This window comes from Schistocerca cancellata, chromosome 5, assembly GCF_023864275.1.
Source record: "Schistocerca cancellata isolate TAMUIC-IGC-003103 chromosome 5, iqSchCanc2.1, whole genome shotgun sequence".
In the NCBI taxonomy this organism is placed as follows: Eukaryota; Metazoa; Arthropoda; class Insecta; order Orthoptera; family Acrididae; genus Schistocerca; species Schistocerca cancellata.
Window position 1 is genome coordinate 462513195 of NC_064630.1, and position 19041 is coordinate 462532235.

General features: G+C 40.9%; 1 protein-coding gene across 1 annotated transcript in view; it reads right to left on the reverse strand.

Moving 5' to 3' along the window:
- The window catches only part of LOC126187504 (uncharacterized), an 87905-nt gene that overhangs the window by 60591 nt on the left and 8273 nt on the right, over positions 1 to 19041 (reverse strand). Inside the window, exon 2 of the mRNA XM_049928622.1 lies at positions 7996 to 8170. Coding sequence (XP_049784579.1) covers positions 7996 to 8164 — 169 coding nt within the window. The 5' untranslated portion in view covers positions 8165 to 8170. The remainder of the gene's footprint in view (positions 1 to 7995; positions 8171 to 19041) is intronic.

Consider the following 19041-nt stretch of genomic DNA (forward strand, 5'->3'; position numbering starts at 1 on the left):
GCACCATTTTGAAATCTTAGCGACATCTGACTGAATATTTTTGCACTTTTATTTACATATAGTACTTCATTATACAGAACTGTATCATCTGCAAACAGCCTGAAGTTTCTATTAATATTGCCAGCCAGGTGATTAACACACAAGATGAACAACAAGGCTCTCAACAAACTTATCTGGGGAATGCCTGACGATATTTCTACATCCATCTATGACTACTCATTCAAGATAATGTGCTGCCTCCTCCCTACCACCAATAAATCCTCAATCCAGTCACAAATTTTGCTTGCTGCCCCAATATGATAGTAGTTCGGCTAGTTACGGTAGTGTTGGAAATCAACAAATACTGCACTCACCTGATTGCCTGGATCCATGATTTTTAGTATGTCACAAGAGAAATGCTCAAGTAGGGTTTCTTATGTTTGGGGTTTTCAGAATTTATGCTGGTTCTCAAGGAGAAGATACTTCTGTTGAATATACCTGACTAAGTTTGAGTTCAAATATGTACCAAGGTTCTATAACAGATGGATGCTAATGATGCAGAATAGTAATTTTACAGATGACTTCTGTTACCCTCCATACAGACAGGTGTAACTTGTGCTTTCCCAAGCAATGTGCACAGTTTTTTGTTTAAGGGATCTACAACACAAAAGGGCTATTAGGAAAGTAGTTTCCACTAATTTATTTTTAAAAAAGCCAATACAATAAGAGTTTGTTTTAATTACTTCAAATTTAAAGCTACAGCTGTCAGCTACTTTTACAGCTGTCACCTACTTTTACAGATAACTGCCTCCTGCATTAATATACTTGTCATATCAAGAAAAGAGCTTTTCAATGACCCTGTTGCAGAATCCTGCTTCCTGTGAACTAAGCCAAGCTTTGATACTCTCCTTTAACTTGCCAACATCTTAACATCTTAAAGCCACTGTGATCCTTGCCATTTTTTCATCTTTCAAAACAAGTTAAAATCACTGGGTGACAAATTAGGGTTGCACAGAAGACATCAAACAATATTCAGTTTATGCTGTTAAGCAGTGTGTGTGTGTGTGTGTGTGTGTGTGTGTGTGTGTGTGTGTCCTTCTCCAGTCAGAAAAAAAGAGTTATTAGTTTTCAGACAAAAAATGTTTGGTTGCACTTTAAAAGACTTACATGGTGAACCGGTGTGGCCCTGTACCATTGATTTTTTCCCCACATTGAATTATGCAACCCAGGTTTCAACTCCTGCCACAATGTGATTGAGGAATTCGCCACCTTCTGTATTGTAAAACATCAGAAATGTTAAGGCAGCCCTTAACCTCTTAATTTTGTGGACCCACTGCACATAAAATTTGTGATAACCGAGCTTATCAGTCACAAGTTTGTACAACATTATTCAAGATATCTTATGGACAATGATTGGTGATTCTGTCATCGTGAACCAGCTATTTCCTCTGATTTTGTTATTTATCTTTGCAACAAGTTCTTTTGCCACATCAGATGGTTGGCCTTCATTCTTTGTTGTTGATGTTCATCTGATCTTCCCAAAACAAATGGCATGATTTTCTTACAGCACTATCACTCACAGTTCTCTCCATATACTGAGAAAAATTCATTATAAATGTCTATAATAATGACATTTTTTGCTCACAGAATTCACAGGCAGCAAGAGTTTCAGTGATATCAGCCATTTTGATTTGCAGTTGTAGTGGAAAAAACAGTTAAATACCCTTTCTGCTGCACTACCAGACTCTTACTGAGCTGGGCAACACAGCTACGCTGAAATCACTCTACTATATGCTGAAATCTCTCTACTATCTCCACTCTTTCACACAGCAGAATGTATCAGAACTTACTTTTGACCGGCCCTTGTGTCATGGTTAAGAAAGGAGCTAACTCGTGCGTGTATTTCATATATAATCTGGCAAGAACCATGGGGTCTTGTTCGATTATAGTGGTTGTTGCTGTTTCCCAATGCTATTGACATTAGCATCTACATCCCTTACCCTCGCAGTGTGTGGTGTAACACACCACTTTGGGAAAGTGATGTGTTACCCAAAGTAGCTAACTGTCTAGTGATGATCATCACAGCTGGAAGTATTTTATTGTAGTTAAGTAGTTTAAAATCACAAACTGTTTGGATGGTTTTGTTATTGCTTGTGCATGTAAAATGGTACAGATAGATGCCACGCATCTTCAAGGTGTGACGACAATTGCTGTTTATTATACATTGCAGTACCTACTGGCTTGGCAGTTATTAGATGCTGTAGTGTCCTGGTTTTGAAGGAGCAGGGTGTGCCATCGAATAAAAGGGATGCCACAACAATGGTGCTGATATCATGGTTAGTTATTTGTCAATTTGTACAATACTGTCATTTGTTACTGTCAGACAGAGTTCATGCAATGTAATATCAAACATATGAACACTCATTATATATTAGTGTTGTCTTTCATATACCAATTTGCAATAGAAGGAGCAATGTACCTGTGTTCACAGGAAATGCCTTCTATTACATAGAAGAATGTCAAAAATTTAGTCACAGCTTCCAGATTTCAGTACGCAGCTGCAACAGAGGAGAAGTCCACATTAATGTGATTTACACACTAATGAATATACAGGCTGGAGTGCAAGGCTCCGCTGACCACTTGCGTATTGCTGATTGTGTTGTACCATGTCATCCATGTGTGTGTACTGTTTGAGCAATAGATTACATACTTTCTACCTATCACTGTAAATGTACTCGCATTATTGCTTCTCGTATGGAATTTCACTGCTGCCAAAACATACACGGCATGGGCACTGGAGGTACACGGGCTTAGCCACCATCGTAATTTTGTGACATGTTCATAAGGAATCCTACACCAATCAAATGGTTCACGATGCAGTCATACGTTTTGCTCATGATAGGGAATTACAAGAGCGAGCTCTACAGTGTGAAAATTCTATGCTTACATAAGTATTGAACATAGCTCAGTCATTTGAAAATTTAAAAATTTCAGGAAGTCCGATAGGAGCCTGGTACAAAGTTTAAGAAATCAGTTCCTCTTACCCCTCCCAGCCTTCAGTCAGTTCACATGGGAACATAGATGCTATTGCAGCAGTCCAGCAGACATCTCAGCATCATATATGTAACTGGCATTTGTGACAACAGTCCACATCACAACAGCGACAGCCTCATGCTCCACTGTCTTCATGCCTGTACTGCTTCATACAACATGAATGGACCATATGTCCCAAGAGCTGGGCAATGTGTAATAGGTACCATAAGAAAGGACACATTGGTTCTGCATGTAACTCCTTTCAAAACTTGAGTGAGGACAAAATGAACATGGATGTGAACAGTGTATCATCAGTGATGGTGTCTCAAAGCAAGTTATCCATTGAAGTGTGTGTGTGTTTAAAAAATAACTGAAAACGCAGGGAGACATGGATGCAGAAGCAGCGTTTGTGAATTCTCAGACTTATGTGGATTTGGGTTCTCCTCTTCTGAGGCTGACATATTATAACAAACAACAGATTCCCATTCTTGGACAGTTTTCTATAGCTGTGACTTACAAGGCTGTGGTTCATTCATTAACATTCCTCGTTGTGAACAATGAAAATTTGTTTGGTTTGGACATTTTTAAACTGTTTGTATTCTCCATCGATGCTGAAGCACATTTGGTTTCTGATCAAGTTGCATATGAATTGCTAGATGCTGTCTGTGCCAAATTTTCCTCTCTACTTCCTCTAAAAGTGTGTTGTGCAACAGAATTACAAGCTCATATTATGATCAAACAATGACCACCCCCAGTTTTTCAGCACCCACCTAGTACCGGTAACTTTAAAGGGAATAAAAAAACAGAATTAGATTTGTCTTCAATCCCTTGATGTTATACAACCTATTTCTTCCAGTGAGTGGTAAGTACCACTGATGATAGTCAAAAAACCTACCAGTAAATTATGCCTCTGCACTGCTTTTTTAAAATATCTATTAATGCACAAGGTGTTAGCAAAATTACTAAAAGGCCATTCTCTTTCAAAGATTCACTTGGCATAGGCATATTTACTGTTGCCACTTAATGAGGAATATAAATGCCTTCTTGTTATCAATATCCCATTTGGGCTTTATCAATATCAGTGTTTGCCTTTTGGTGTGGCTATTTTTCATTGTTTTTTAGAACAACTTATTGCATCAGTTCAAGGCTGCATCAACTATTCAGATGAAACAGTTATGTATGGTACCTCTACAGAGGAACATTTGCAGAACCTTCATGTTCTATTTTCTGTTTTACAGTATGCAGGGTTAAAGTGTGATTTGGACAAGACACAGTTTCTTCAACCATCATTATTTATTTGGTCTCTGATGTGGCGCGTGCTGGCGTTAAACAATTGTGTCAGCATATTGATGCTATTGCCACACTGCAAAATTGCATTAATACTGGACACTACTACTGCGGCACAACAATTCCACGCATTATTATGTAAAGATGTTCCTTTCCACTAGTCCCCGACTTGAGACCAGGCATTCAAGTTGAAATTTAAGCTGCAGTCAGCCTGTTTGGTCACTTTTCAGCTGGCCCAGCGCCTAGTGTTAAAGACAGATACATCTCAGTTGGCAATGGTACCATTCTTGTTCATAAGTGTGTGGATGGTTCTAAATGTTCTATTGCATATGCCTCTAAGTCCTTAAATTTTGCGCAACAGAGTTATTCTCAGATAGAGAACAAGGCTTTGGAGATCATGTGTGCTCTTATACGGGTCAAAGTTTTACCTGTCCACAGGCCAAATACCATTGGTGTCTCTTTTCAACCCTTCGGCATCCTCACTGGACAAAGCCGCACATTGCTTACAGTGGTGGGCTCTTTTCTTGTCATGATAAAAATATGAGATACATTTTCAACCAGCAGTGCAACATGCAAATGCTGATGCCTTATCGTGTTTGCCGATTAGTCCTAATCCACAGCTTGATAAAGAGGAATTACTTTGTTTTCATTTAGATGTGGAAGCTCAAAAAGTTGTTGATGGTTTTCCTGTTACTAGCACTAAAACTGCAGCCGCAGTAGCCGTGGATCTTAATCTTGTTTTAAGTAAAGTTGTTTTGAGCAACATGGCTGGCTGGAAAAACCTCCAGGTCGTGTTTCTGATCCACTGAGAAATTATTTTGCATTACAAAATCATCTTTCTGTTTGGGATGGAGTGTTGCTGTTAGCTAGAGAGGACTCCACTCCTCAGATGGTAGTCCTGTCTGCCCTTCAGTGTGAGGTTATACATTTATTACATGTCAACCACTGGGGTGTGTCACATACAAAAGTGTTAGCATGTAGACATGTTTTTTGGCCAGATATTGATGGAAAAATGGTGCAAGTTCTTGTAGCCTGCCTGCAGTATGCCACCCATCAGGTGGCTCCCCTTGCTTCTTTGTCACTATGGCCAGATCCACAGCAGCCTTGGGAACAAATTTATGTAGATTTTGTGGAACTTTTTTGACTTTCTACTGGCTTGTTATAACTGATGTTTACCCTACATTTCTGTATGTGGTGCACAGCCTGTTTACTTCTGCAACAGCAACCAATTCGGCTCTGTAAAAAATTTTTGCAGTGGAAGGTCTTCTGTATATGTTACAGACAATGGCCCCCAGTTCATATCTCAGGCACTTGAAGATTTTTGTAAAAAAAAAAAAAAAGAAAAGAAAAGAAAAGAAAGTGGTGCTCTCCTAGTTATGTCTCCTCCTTTTCACTCTCAATCGAATGAGGAAGCAGAATGACTAGTACGAATATTTAAGACTCAGATGAAAAATTACGTTCTGGATGTGCCACTGGAAGTAGCTCTTATCCAGTTCCTCAGTTCTTATAGGCTCACTCACCCCCATTGGCGATTAAGGTCAGGTGGAGTTGTTGCATGGTCATCAGCCCTGGACTCTGCTGCAAGCTTCAGCTGATGCCAGGCCACCCACCAGCACTGGTGCCACAGCACTTCCGGCCTGGCACAGCTGTATTGGCTCATGGGATTGCCCAATGGCCACAATGAGTACCACCGGTAATCAAGAGTATCCGTGGCCAACGCCTCTGCATTGTCCACATAGCTAAGTGGATGGTGTCACAACACACTGACCAGCTAAGACCTCACTGGGCGGGTGCTTACCAAGTGCGCCTCCACCGTCCCTCCGTCCACCATCTCCTGGTTGTCTCCTACATCATGGGAAGTGCCCTTGCCTTTTCCGCCACCACTGCTGACATTTTTACAACTGTTTCCTCTGCTGTGGGTGCCCCCTTCAGCTGTCAGGGGCCACAGTGGGACCCAGGTTCCCACACTGTCACAGCTGACGCCTTCACCGCCTCCATCACAGCTAGTGCCACTGTTCCAACACCTTCACCGCATCCTCCTTCCCTGAGACTGGACTCAGATGTCAAAATGGACACTGTGCCAGTGTTGCCTATCCTATCATACAGCCTCTCACAGGGGGCGGACACGCACTTGTCCTTGCTCATGCCACTTCTGACTATATGCACTGGGGGCTATACAACACATAACTCAACAATCTACATTGACTATAGAAGAAATAGATGTGAGCGCAGTGCTCACTTCTTCGCAAAGGAAGACAAGTGCTATAACTACCAATTTTGTGTGTGCTGCTTCACAGTTCTTGTGTGACATCTGTACTTTATTCAGCCACTAGGGCCACCCAGCCTGCTAATGCGACAGCAGTTGTATGCGTAGCATGCCAGCTGTGCCCCCTCTTGGAAATAATAAATATATAGTCCAGAGCACAAGACTCTGCCAGTCCCTTCCTTACTGATAGTTGTGTTGTACCTTGTCTTCCATGTGTGTGTACCGTTTGAGAAATAAATTACAGTGTTGGTTGGTTGTTTTGGGCAAGGAGACCAGACAGCGTGGTCATCGGTCTCATCGGATTAGGGAAGGATGGGGAAGGAAGTCGGCCGTGCCCTTTCAGAGGAACCATTCCGGCATTTGCCTGGAGTGATTTAGGGAAATCACGGAAAACCTAAATCAGGATGGCCGGACGCGGGATTGAACCGTCGTCCTCCCGAATGCGAGTCCAGTGTCTAACCACTGCGCCACCTCGCTCGGTAAAATTACAGTGTTCTTGGATTAGAATAACAACACTCACGAACTGAACATTCACATTTCTAAAACTGAGGAACATTTCAAGTAAAGCAAGAATTAAACTGGTGCAGAACTCCATGATCTTCCTCTGTGAAGGAACATTTGAAAATGAAGTTCATCATTTCTGCTGTCTCTTTGCTACCCTTGGTTTCTGTTGTGCCTTCCAGGAGTATCTGGACGCAAACTTTGGTGCTACTGACAGCCGTCAGGTATGACCAAAATATCTTTAGGTTTTGTAAGAGGTCCTCCTTTTGTAACCAAATGTGTTGCACTCCCAATTCCTCGATCTACAGCCCTATGTTTTGTTTTACACCTATTGTGCAGCAGTCACTATTTCTTTAGAAGTTTCTTTATAGAGACTGTATGCCATGAAGGGACCCTTCCATGATCATGAAATGATCTATTAAATACGTTTCTGTCCACTGCTTGGACAATTATTTTTCTAAACTTGAGGAACAATTCCTCTACATGCTCATGCCTAGAGCTGAATGTATTTACTTTTTCCTTGTGTTATGACACAAAAATGTATATTACAATAGAGAGCTTATTCGCTCCATTTCATAGAAAGAGATGGCAATTATAATCCCTGGAACATTCAGATAACTAATAAACTAACAATGACATATGCCGGATAAAATAATATACATAGCATAAACATTTTCTGCCAACTTGTGTGTGTGTGTGTGTGTGTGTGTGTGTGTGTGTGTGTGTGTGTGTGTAATGCCAGTAAAGAAATTATTTGGCAGTATAATTTAAAAGAAAAAATGTTACTATACAATGGCCAAATAAATATGTTGCTCTCTAGATTTCAGGCATTGTGGAAGATGCAAAAGCAAGAAACTAACTAGCAATGGAAAACACAAAACATAATATGAACTAGACTGAAACACACTATCAAAAGGTTTCCAACATACATGGACATCCTGATCCACCTTCCATTGCCCCAAAAGCACAGTCCTTGAACTTCACATCATTTCTTGAACCACGATTTTTCTTTCTTTTAAATAAATTTGAAATAAATGCAAATGGTGATTTTTTCACATATCCATTTTGGCTGGTTCCTTCAGATGAACTGTTCAGCATCACCACCTGAAAGAAATTTATTGGAAAGTTAATTACACAACACAACCAAAAACATTTATTTCATGAGACTTGAATAATAATACTAGACCTGACCATTCCTCCCATGCAGGAGAGCACTATCTATTCTGAAAGCCACACAACCCCCACATATTTGGGTGAAGCCTGTATCTCGCATACAGTATTATCTTGTCACAGATAATTAACAAAACATACTATTTACACAAACCAAGTTGAAACTTGGTGCGGTGGCTTATGGGAGCAGCCATACAGGCATTTCCCATTTACACCTGCTCCAGCATTCCTGCTGCTGGTTGGTATACCATTGAAGCATTTCTCATGTATTCAAGCAATGTTGGCTGGTTCCAAGGCTGCCTTGTGAGAGGATGGAGAACTGAGCAATTGGTTTAGCATTGGTAAAGGAGTCAGACAAGGGGACGCGCTCTCTATGATGCTTTTCAATATGGCTCTTGAAGCAGCCATGCGGAAGCTTCAGATATCTGGTTACATGGCACAAAGTCAGCTCAGATATGCGCATATGCTGACGATGTAGCAATTATTAGTAGTAGAAGGGGATTATTAGAGAGGACAAGATCCGAGCTGAAAGAAGCCACAGAACCTAGAGGCCTTTCTATAAATGAAACAAAAGCTAAGTAGATATATTTCACCAGGAAGGAAAATAAAACTTCGATAGACTATCAGCAGATGGTTTCATTTTTGAACATGTGCAGAACATTTTGACTATTTGGGCTCTAGTACTAACAGCAGAAATTCCATGTCAACTGAAATAAAACTCCACATCCTAAATGGTAATAGATGTTTCCACACGTTTAAGAAATCGTTGCCCTCTAGGTTATTAAATAGGCAGCTGAAGCTGCAGCTATATAAGGTCATGATCCAGCCAGTGTAGCCTAAGGATGTGAAACATGGACACTAATGAGTGTTGATGAGCAGCAGCTCAGGATATTTGATTGTAGAGTGGTGTGCAAGATCTGTGGAGCAGTTCCGGATAGTAAAGGTTTCTGGAGATCTAAGACAAATACTGAGCTGGACATCCTGATCCAAGGAGCTGACTTCATAAGAATCATAAAAAGCAGAAGAATATCCTGGCTTGGACATGTCCTCAGGATGGATACTGGAAGAACAACTAAAAAGATTTTTGAATGGAGGCCAACCGGAAGAATACAGAGGGGAAGGCCACGAAAACGGTGGACAGATGACATGTAACAAGATAAAAAACATCTATCCGAGTCCAAGGATGTCAGAGAACCATGGCGGAGAGGGCAGAATGGAGGAAGCTTGTTGATGAGGCTAAAACCCACACAGTGTTGTAATGCAATGAGAAGAAGAAGAAGAAGAAGAAGAAGAAGAGTTGGTGTCTGAGAAATGTCTCAGACTGTAGTTCCACGCCGACTGAATAGTAGCAGCTAATAACTGATGGTGTTCAGCCAGGTGAAGATTGGTATCCATTACTGTTCCACCGAATGAATGGCAGATTGGGATCTGAGAAAGCAGTGAAGTGGAAACAGAAGAACAAATTACTTCGCTTCCAAGTCTTGCTCCACCTGAATGTGTGATTCTTCATCAGCATTCGTAGGCTCGACTAAGGGATGGGATAGGGGTCCACCGGAGCAGCAAAATTTGGTTTAACTTCTGATTTTTCCCTATCATCCCTGTGAGGTTTCAATTGCTGTAAGGATTTTACTGTCTTGACTTCCGGGGCAGAAGAGAACTGTTATTTTCTATGACCCCCAGTATTTGGCTCTTTCATCCACTAGCTGGTGATATATTGCTGGTCTGTTTCATCCTGGATGGAGGGCACTTCAGTAGGTGTGGCTACCAACAGAAGTGTCAGAGGTGCGAGTTGAGAAGCGGCTGGGGAAGTCAAGAGAGCTGATGCCCCCCCTCTCCGACTGAAAAGCAGACAATTAGCTGTGGACAGGGCCATAAGTTGCTGTCTGAGATCTCGTCATCACACTAGATGTGGAATTTGATACAAAGTTTGACATCATGTCGATTGGGTGGAAGTCGTTCGAACTTTTTCATGGCATGGCAGTGACATGTTTCACACTCCTTGATTTTCTTCTCCCTTTTGAAAATGGAACATGTCAATGACTGAGGGGGATGGGGAGTTATATTCTGGGCAGTTTACAAAGGTAGAGGATGGTGTGCAACGGCTACCTCCATGTGCTGTCCTTATGCATGTCGCACAAATAGTCTTATTAGAACTATGAGAAGACTTGTCCAAATGTCTTGCACCTAAAAATTTAGTATCTGGCAACGACTTTGACTCGCTACCAAGCCCTAGTATCAACATGGAGAACATGTCACAGATGCTTGGGCTACATACTCCCCCTGTAGCTTGCCCCCATGCAAGGCACTGATATAGCCACAAGCATGTAATATGAAGATGTCTACCAATGCAAGACTTCCTATAAATGCTGTGGTCCAACCGTGGTTACTCAACCTTACCAACTCACTGAAGCATTAAGTACACACTATTGATCGGTAGAGTTTTGACTTTGCCTGTATTATATTTTAGATTTGGATTACTCTCCGGATTATTGGTATATGCTTAAGAGGACTTTGCTACACTCTGGACTTGTTTCTGTTTAGACATTCACTTCAAGAACTCCACCATCATTGACCTCAGGAATCCCTGTTTGTTCCACTGGCCTCTCTGTTACTGCAAAGTGTGAGTGATCATAAATATGTTCTATGTATAAAGAGTAGGTCAAAAACTCTATGATGAGAAATTTCTTGTCACAACTATTCCAATGTGGCATGAATCATGATTTTCTAAGGTTTTGGCAGCAGCAGTTGCACTTGCAACATCAACAATAACTGCAGCAACTGCAATAGCACGAAAAAAAGTAAGAACTTAAACAGCAGCAGTATGAACAGCAGTGGGAATTCCACCAGCAACAACAGAAACTGTTGTTACTACTGCTGCAAAACCAGTAACAGTCTACAATTGCAGTTTCCCTGCCTCCCACTCCTCCACATGCTTGCTTCTTCAAAAAGAGAAATCAAGTAACTGACCCTGAATGTCAGAGTACACTCTGGCTTCTATTAATAAACTGCACAAAGTGGTGCAAAAGCTACACACACTCTCAGACCACAGTGATTTGAGACTTTCTGATGTATGTGGTTTGCCGCCTGACTACTATTGTTCACCAAACACATGTAGTTGCAGCTGGGCTCAAATTTAACCAATGTATTAAGCAATGGAAGCAAACATACGCAGCATGGGATGCTTACTTGCAAGGCTTAGCTCACAAGTGTGATATTTTCTGTAAACAGTGCTGGCATATAGTATGTCAACTCATTAATCTGTGATGTTGTTATAAATATTTCTCCTGACAGAAAGAAAGTTCTGAAAGCTGATCCCAGCCTGAGCAGTGTGTCAAAACTTGCCAAAGCTCACAGAGTAGCTGCATCAGCACAAGCTATGTTTCATGATTCCCTGTTGTCGACACTGTCAGAGTATTATCGACCCTGTCTCTATGATCAACTAATGACTTCCAATCAATGTCAACATCCGATTTACCAAGTGCCTGTTCATCTGGCGACATGGGATTCTGGAATTAGTGCAGTAGATAGTGATCCACTACCTTCATTGTTGTTTGACATGAAAAACGGAAGCACTTTGTTTACTTTTGGTGTGTCCCAGAGTGAATGAAGGCTCATACAACAGTTTCCTCCTCATCGTTGTCAAAGGACCCCAGAAAACTTTGTGCCATTAAACTGTGTCCAGATTGCGGCTCGCGACATCTGTGGTGTCACTGCTCTTTCTGTAATATTACCTGTTTTTCATGCCACAAAACTTAGGTGTTTGCCTCAGTTGTCAGCATGCTGCACGCAATCTAGTCGGTGCCCATAGCAGCAAAAGATGGGATAGAGGCTCATGATGAAACTGGACATTAATGGAGCAATAGTGGATTTTCAGCTGGACACAGGAATGGTCGGATGTCTAATTAATGAAGACAATAATAGCGATTGGCTCCAGCAGCTGTGATCTCCTCAGCACAAAGCGGTGCTATACAATGGCCAGTTAATCCTGTTGCAGGTTATGTCAAAGTCCAAGTTAAGCATAAAAATGTAACTCAGCAACTAACACGGCTAGTAGTCAACTCTTGGACAACTAACATTTTTGGCTTAGACACTTTTGTGCTTTTTGGTTTACAGATCCAAGACCAGTCTCAACTGTGATACCATGCACAGAAACTTGACACATTGTGTGTGCAATATAAGCAATTGTTTGAAACTAAATTAGGTTGTGCAACAGGGTTCCAGACCCACATATCCTTAAAGCAATCGGCACTGCATAAATCTTGTAGAGCTTGTCCACAGCCTTCACTATTGATGATCAAGTTAAAGCAGAACTACATAGGTTAGAGTTATATATCCCGTATCATCTAACCAGTGGGCTATGTCCGTGGATGTTTTTAAGAAACCAAATGTATCACTTCATATTTGTGGTGATTTGCCATCTTCCATTAATGCTCGAGCAGATGTCTGGCTGTATCCCATTCCTAAGCCACAGGAATTGCTGGCAAAATTGGCTGGGGCCATTATTTTTCAAAGATAGATCTCACTGATGCCTACTTTTCAATTACCTGCAATTGATCAGATGAAACAGTTTTTGCTGATTAATACATCATTTGGCATGTCATTATAATAGGTTGCCATTTGGGGTTACAAGTGTCCCCACAATATTTCAGAGATATCTTGAGCAACTCATCCAAGGTATCCCCAGCTGTGTTGATTACTTAGATGACTTGTTAATTACTGGGGCCATGTGGGAGCAGCTCTCGTACCTAACCTACAGATGATGTACGAGCGGCTCTAAGTCCATGGTTTGTGTTATCACAACAAATATAGTTACTTTGAGCAAATGGGTAACGTACTTGGGGCATGTCTTAAGTAAAGACAGGTTCACGCACACACAGAGTCACGTGGACACAATTATTAACTTGCCTGCTCCTAAGAAGCTCAAATAACAAGTCGTTCCTGGATAAAGTGAATTATTATGTGTAATTTGTCCCCAATGCAGCCTAGATTTCCTACTTGCTTAATCATTTGCAGAAAACGGGGGTCAATTTTGTGTGGTCAGAGGCCCACTAGACAAATTTCATGCAACTTAGGTTGTTATGCAATATTCCATCTCAGGAAACATTTAATGCTGCCACTGATATACCGGATTGTGGCATTGGTGCCCTGCTGTCTCACAAATATACGCACATCATAGAGCAGCCCAGTGTATTTGCAATGAAACATTACAGAGGTATTACTCACAAACTGTTTCAGTTGATCACCAATCACAAGTCCCTCATTTCACAACTCAGCCCCATTCAAAACTTCCCCATAAGACAACTCAGTGGCTGCAAGGTTGGGTATAGTTCCTGAGTAACTATACCAATGAGATCTATTATCAGCCTATCACTCAGCACTCAAATGCATTTGCACTTTCCCACTTGGTGTGCACACCAAGTGAGGAGTTTGACAGGCACAAAGTGCCATGTTTTTCGAAGGACATCAATCAGAAAGACACTCTCGACAAAGTCCCAATTATGAAACATGAATAGCCTGTGTTGACACATCAACAAATCAGGCACCTTCATTCACATTCTGGTCATGGACACATCCAGACAGTATCTTTCTCCCATTCTGTCATGTTTCCATGTTGACCCACCTTCTTGTGCCAATTCCATTGGCGCGCACACACACACACACACACACACACACACACACACACACACACACACACATGCCATCTCACTCATATGATTTATGTTAGGGATGGAGGGCCACATGACTGCCTGTTACCAGTTCTTCATTACCAACATTGCTCCAAAGTGATCAGTGTGCTCTTTTACATCACAGGTAATATTTTGTCTGGTGATCTAATTTTTCTTTCTCACAAAACATTTTTCTGCCACTGTTAGTCTACATTTTATATCCTCTTTAGTTCTGTCATCATCAGTTATTTGTTTCAAATTCAGTTCACCACAAGTCAACTGATTTCTTTTGATTACACTCTATTACCTTTGTTCATTTAATAACCTGCTTTCAAGACACTACCCATTCCATTTAACTGATTTTTCCAGTTCTTTTACTGTCTCTGATAGAATTATAATGTCACTGTCAAACCTTTACATCTTTACTTTTTGCTCAATCTACAGACTGAATAACATGGGGGCCTTTACTAACTCCTTTCTCAGCTACTGCATTCCTTCCATGTCCTTCGACTCTTTTGACTTCAGTCTGGTTTCTATACAAGTTGTACTTAATAACATCAGAATTTCAAAACGTATATTCCAGTGATCATTGCCAAATGCAATAAACACAGGTTTGTCTTAGTTATAGTAGAAGTATTGCTTCATGTGTGCTTACATTTCTTCTGAATCCAAAAAGACTTTCCTCGAGCTCAGCTTCTACCAGTCAGTCCATTTTTCTGTAGATAATTCATGTTACTATTTTCCACCCCCCCATGAACCATGGACCTTGCCGCTGGTGGGGAGGCTTGCGTGCCTCAGCGATACAGATGGCCGTACCGTAGGTGCAACCACAACGGAGGGGTATCTGTTGAGAGGCCAGACAAACATGTGGTTCCTGAAGAGGGGCAGCAGCCTTTTCAGTAGTTGCAGGGGCAACAGTCTGGATGATTGACTGATCTGGCCTTGTAACATTAACCAAAACGGCCTTGCTGTGCTGGTACTGCGAACGGCTGAAAGCAAGGGGAAACTACAGCCGTAATTTTTCCCGAGGACATGCAGCTCTACTGTATGATTAAATGATGATGGCGTCCTCTTGGGTAAAATATTCCGGAGGTAAAATAGTCCCCCATTCGGATCTCCGGGCGGGGACTACTCAGGAGGACGTCGTTATCAGGAGAAAGAAAACTGGCGTCCTACGGATCGGAGCGTGGAATGTCAGATCCCTTAATCGGGCAGGTAGGTTAGAAAATTTAAAAAGGGAAATGGATAGGTTAAAGTTAGATATAGTGGGAATTAGTGAAGTTCGGTGGCAGGAGGAACAAGACTTTTGGTCAGGTGATTACAGGGTTATAAATACAAAATCAAATAGGGGTAATGCAGGAGTAGGTTTAATAATGAATAAAAAAATAGGAATGCGGGTTAGCTACTACAAACAGCATAGTGAACGCATTATTGTGGCCAAGATAGACACAAAGCCCATGCCTACTACAGTAGTACAAGTTTATATGCCAACTACCTCTGCAGATGATGAAGAAATAGATGAAATGTATGACGAGATAAAAGAAATTATTCAGGTAGTGAAAGGAGACGAAAATTTAATAGTCATGGGTGACTGGAATTCGTCAGTAGGAAAAGGGAGAGAAGGAAACATAGTAGGTGAATATGGATTGGGGGGAAGGAATGAAAGAGGAAGCCGCCTTGTAGAATTTTGCACAGAGCATAACTTAATCATAGCCAACACTTGGTTCAAGAATCATAAAAGAAGGTTGTATACCTGGAAGAATCCTGGAGATACTAGTAGGTATCAGATAGATTATATAATGGTAAGACAGAGATTTAGGAACCAGGTTTTAAATTGTAAGACATTTCCTGGGGCAGATGTGGATTCTGACCACAATCTATTGGTTATGAACTGCAGATTGAAACTGAAGAAACTGCAAAAAGGTGGGAATTTAAGGAGATGGGACCTGGATAAACTGAAAGAACCAGAGGTTGTACAGAGTTTCAGGGAGAGCATTAGGGAACAATTGACAGGAATGGGGGAAAGAAATACAGTAGAAGAAGAATGGGTAGCTCTGAGGGATGAAGTAGTGAAGGCAGCAGAGGATCAAGTAGGTAAAAAGACGAGGGCTAATAGAAATCCTTGGGTAACAGAAGAAATATTGAATTTAATTGATGAAAGGAGAAAATACAAAAATGCAGTAAATGAAGCAGGCAAAAAGGAATACAGACGTCTCAAAAATGAGATCGACAGGAAGTGCAAAACTGCTAAGCAGGAATGGCTAGAGGACAAATGTAAGGATGTAGAGGCTTATCTCACTAGGGGTAAGATAGATACTGCCTACAGGAAAATTAAAGAGACCTTTGGAGAGAAGAGAACCACTTGTATGAATATCAAGAGCTCAGATGGCAACCCAGTTCTAAGCAAAGAAGGGAAGGCAGAAAGGTGGAAGGAGTATATAGAGGGTTTATACAAGGGCGATGTACTTGAGGACAATATTATGGAAATGGAAGAGGATGTAGATGAAGACGAAATGGGAGAAAAGATACTGCGTGAAGAGTTTGACAGAGCACTGAAAGACCTGAGTCGAAACAAGGCCCCGGGAGTAGACAACATTCCATTTGAACTACTGATGGCCTCAGGAGAGCCAGTCATGACAAAACTCTACCATCTGGTGAGCACAATGTATGAGACAGGCGAAATACCCTCAGACTTCAAGAAGAATATAATAATTCCAATCCCAAAGAAAGCAGGTGTTGACAGATGTGAAAATTACCGAACTATCAGTTTAATAAGTCACAGCTGCAAAATACTAACGCGAATTCTTTACAGACGAATGGAAAAACTGGTAGAAGCCGACCTCGGGGAAGATCAGTTTGGATTCCGTAGAAATGTTGGAACACGTGAGGCAATACTGACCTTACGACTTATCTTAGAAGAAAGATTAAGAAAAGGCAAACCTACGTTTCTAGCATTTGTAGACTTAGAGAAAGCTTTTGACAATGTTAACTGGAATACTCTCTTTCAAATTCTGAAGGTGGCAGGGGTAAAATACAGGGAGCGAAAGGCTATTTACAGTTTGTACAGAAACCAGATGGCAGTTATAAGAGTCGAGGGGCATGAAAGGGAAGCAGTGGTTGGGAAAGGAGTAAGACAGGGTTGTAGCCTCTCCCCGATGTTATTCAATCTGTATATTGAGCAAGCAGTAAAGGAAACAAAAGAAAAATTCGGAGTAGGTATTAAAATTCATGGAGAAGAAGTAAAAACTTTGAGGTTAGCCGATGACATTGTAATTCTGTCAGAGACAGCAAAGGACTTGGAAGAGCAGTTGAACGGAATGGACAATGTCTTGAAAGGAGGATATAAGATGAACATCAACAAAAGCAAAACGAGGATAATGGAATGTAGTCAAATTAAGTCGGGTGATGCTGAGGGAATTAGATTAGGAAATGAGACACTTAAAGTAGTAAAGGAGTTTTGCTATTTAGGGAGTAAAATAACCGATGATGGTCGAAGTAGAGAGGATATAAAATGTAGACTGGCAATGGCAAGGAAAGCGTTTCTCAAGAAGATGAATTTGTTAACATCGAGTATAGATTTAAGTGTCAGGAAGTCATTTCTGAAAGTATTTGTATGGAGTGTAGCCATGTATGGAAGTGAAACATGGACGATAACTAGTTTGGACAAGAAGAGAATAGAAGCTTTCGAAATGTGGTGCTACAGAAGAATGCTGAAGATAAGGTGGGTAGATCACGTAACTAATGAGGAGGTATTGAATAGGATTGGGGAGAAGAGAAGTTTGTGGCACAACTTGACTAGAAGAAGGGATCGGTTGGTAGGACACGTTTTGAGGCATCAAGGGATCACAAATTTAGCATTGGAGGGCAGTGTGGAGGGTAAAAATCGTAGAGGGAGACCAAGAGATGAATACACTAAGCAGATTCAGAAGGATGTAGGTTGCAGTAGATACTGGGAGATGAAGAAGCTTGCACAGGATAGAGTAGCATGGAGAGCTGCTTCAAACCAGTCTCAGGACAGAAGACCACAACAACAACAAACAACTATTTTCCACAACGCCTAATGAAACTGATGGTTTGGCAATATTCACACCTGTCTGCCCCCACCTTTTTATTTATTTATTTATCTATTTATAATGGGGTTATATTTTTTCTTCAATTCTGATATTATTTGTCTGTCTCTTATATTCTCTACTACAGGAAACTTTTTTCTGCTTTGTCAAATTCTTCTTCCAATATCTCATAACACTCCTCACCCGAAAGGAGAACTATTTTATGTACAAAATATGTTACGCATGACGATGCAATCATAATTAATCCACACAGTACAATTGTAACTCCTGAGAGAATATAATGGCTGTTACCTACATTTGCTTTCAGTCATGCCTCAGTACCAAGGTGAGCAAGACTTTGCAAATGAGTACATACATTATCAGCAGATAAATATCTTCAAAGTACTGTACTTGGTGCATGAAAAAGAAAATTAAATTCAAATGATCATTAAAATCACAAGGAGACAGAAAGGCTGGCAGTATTTTATGGACAGACAACTTTTACCATCTGTCAAACAAAACAGCAAAAGACATAAAAACACTTTCAGGTTTCAGAATACCATTTCCGAGCATTTGGCTCCTTCTTCAGAAAGGAAGGAGGATTTAATCTGAAGAAGATTTGGTGTGGGAGTAACAGATCACACATAACAAATGGGTTTCTCCATCCATCCTTGTCCAATAAACTTCTCCTTCCTCCCTGAAGGAATTCAACATTTCTCTCAAAATTACTGTGAGATTAACCCCTCTACACTTTAATAATCATGAACATTTCTTTTTTTCTTTTTACCTGTACATAAGCTACATTCAAATCTAGACTTTGCAGAATAGAATATTAAAGGTGCCATTAAAATTTTTACAATAATGTCCATCGAGACAGAAACTGAAGCTGCATGTGATTTGTTTGGACAAGACTCAGTATTTGAGGTGGGCACAAAATGACAACTGGATCCTTCTATCATCCACCAGACTCCTCTTCTGATGTAACGAAAAACGTTAGAGGAAACCTCATTTCACTTTATGTAAGTTCCCTAATCACACTGTAATCACTGGTGGAGACCTTAATCATCCAACAATTAACTGGGAAAATTAC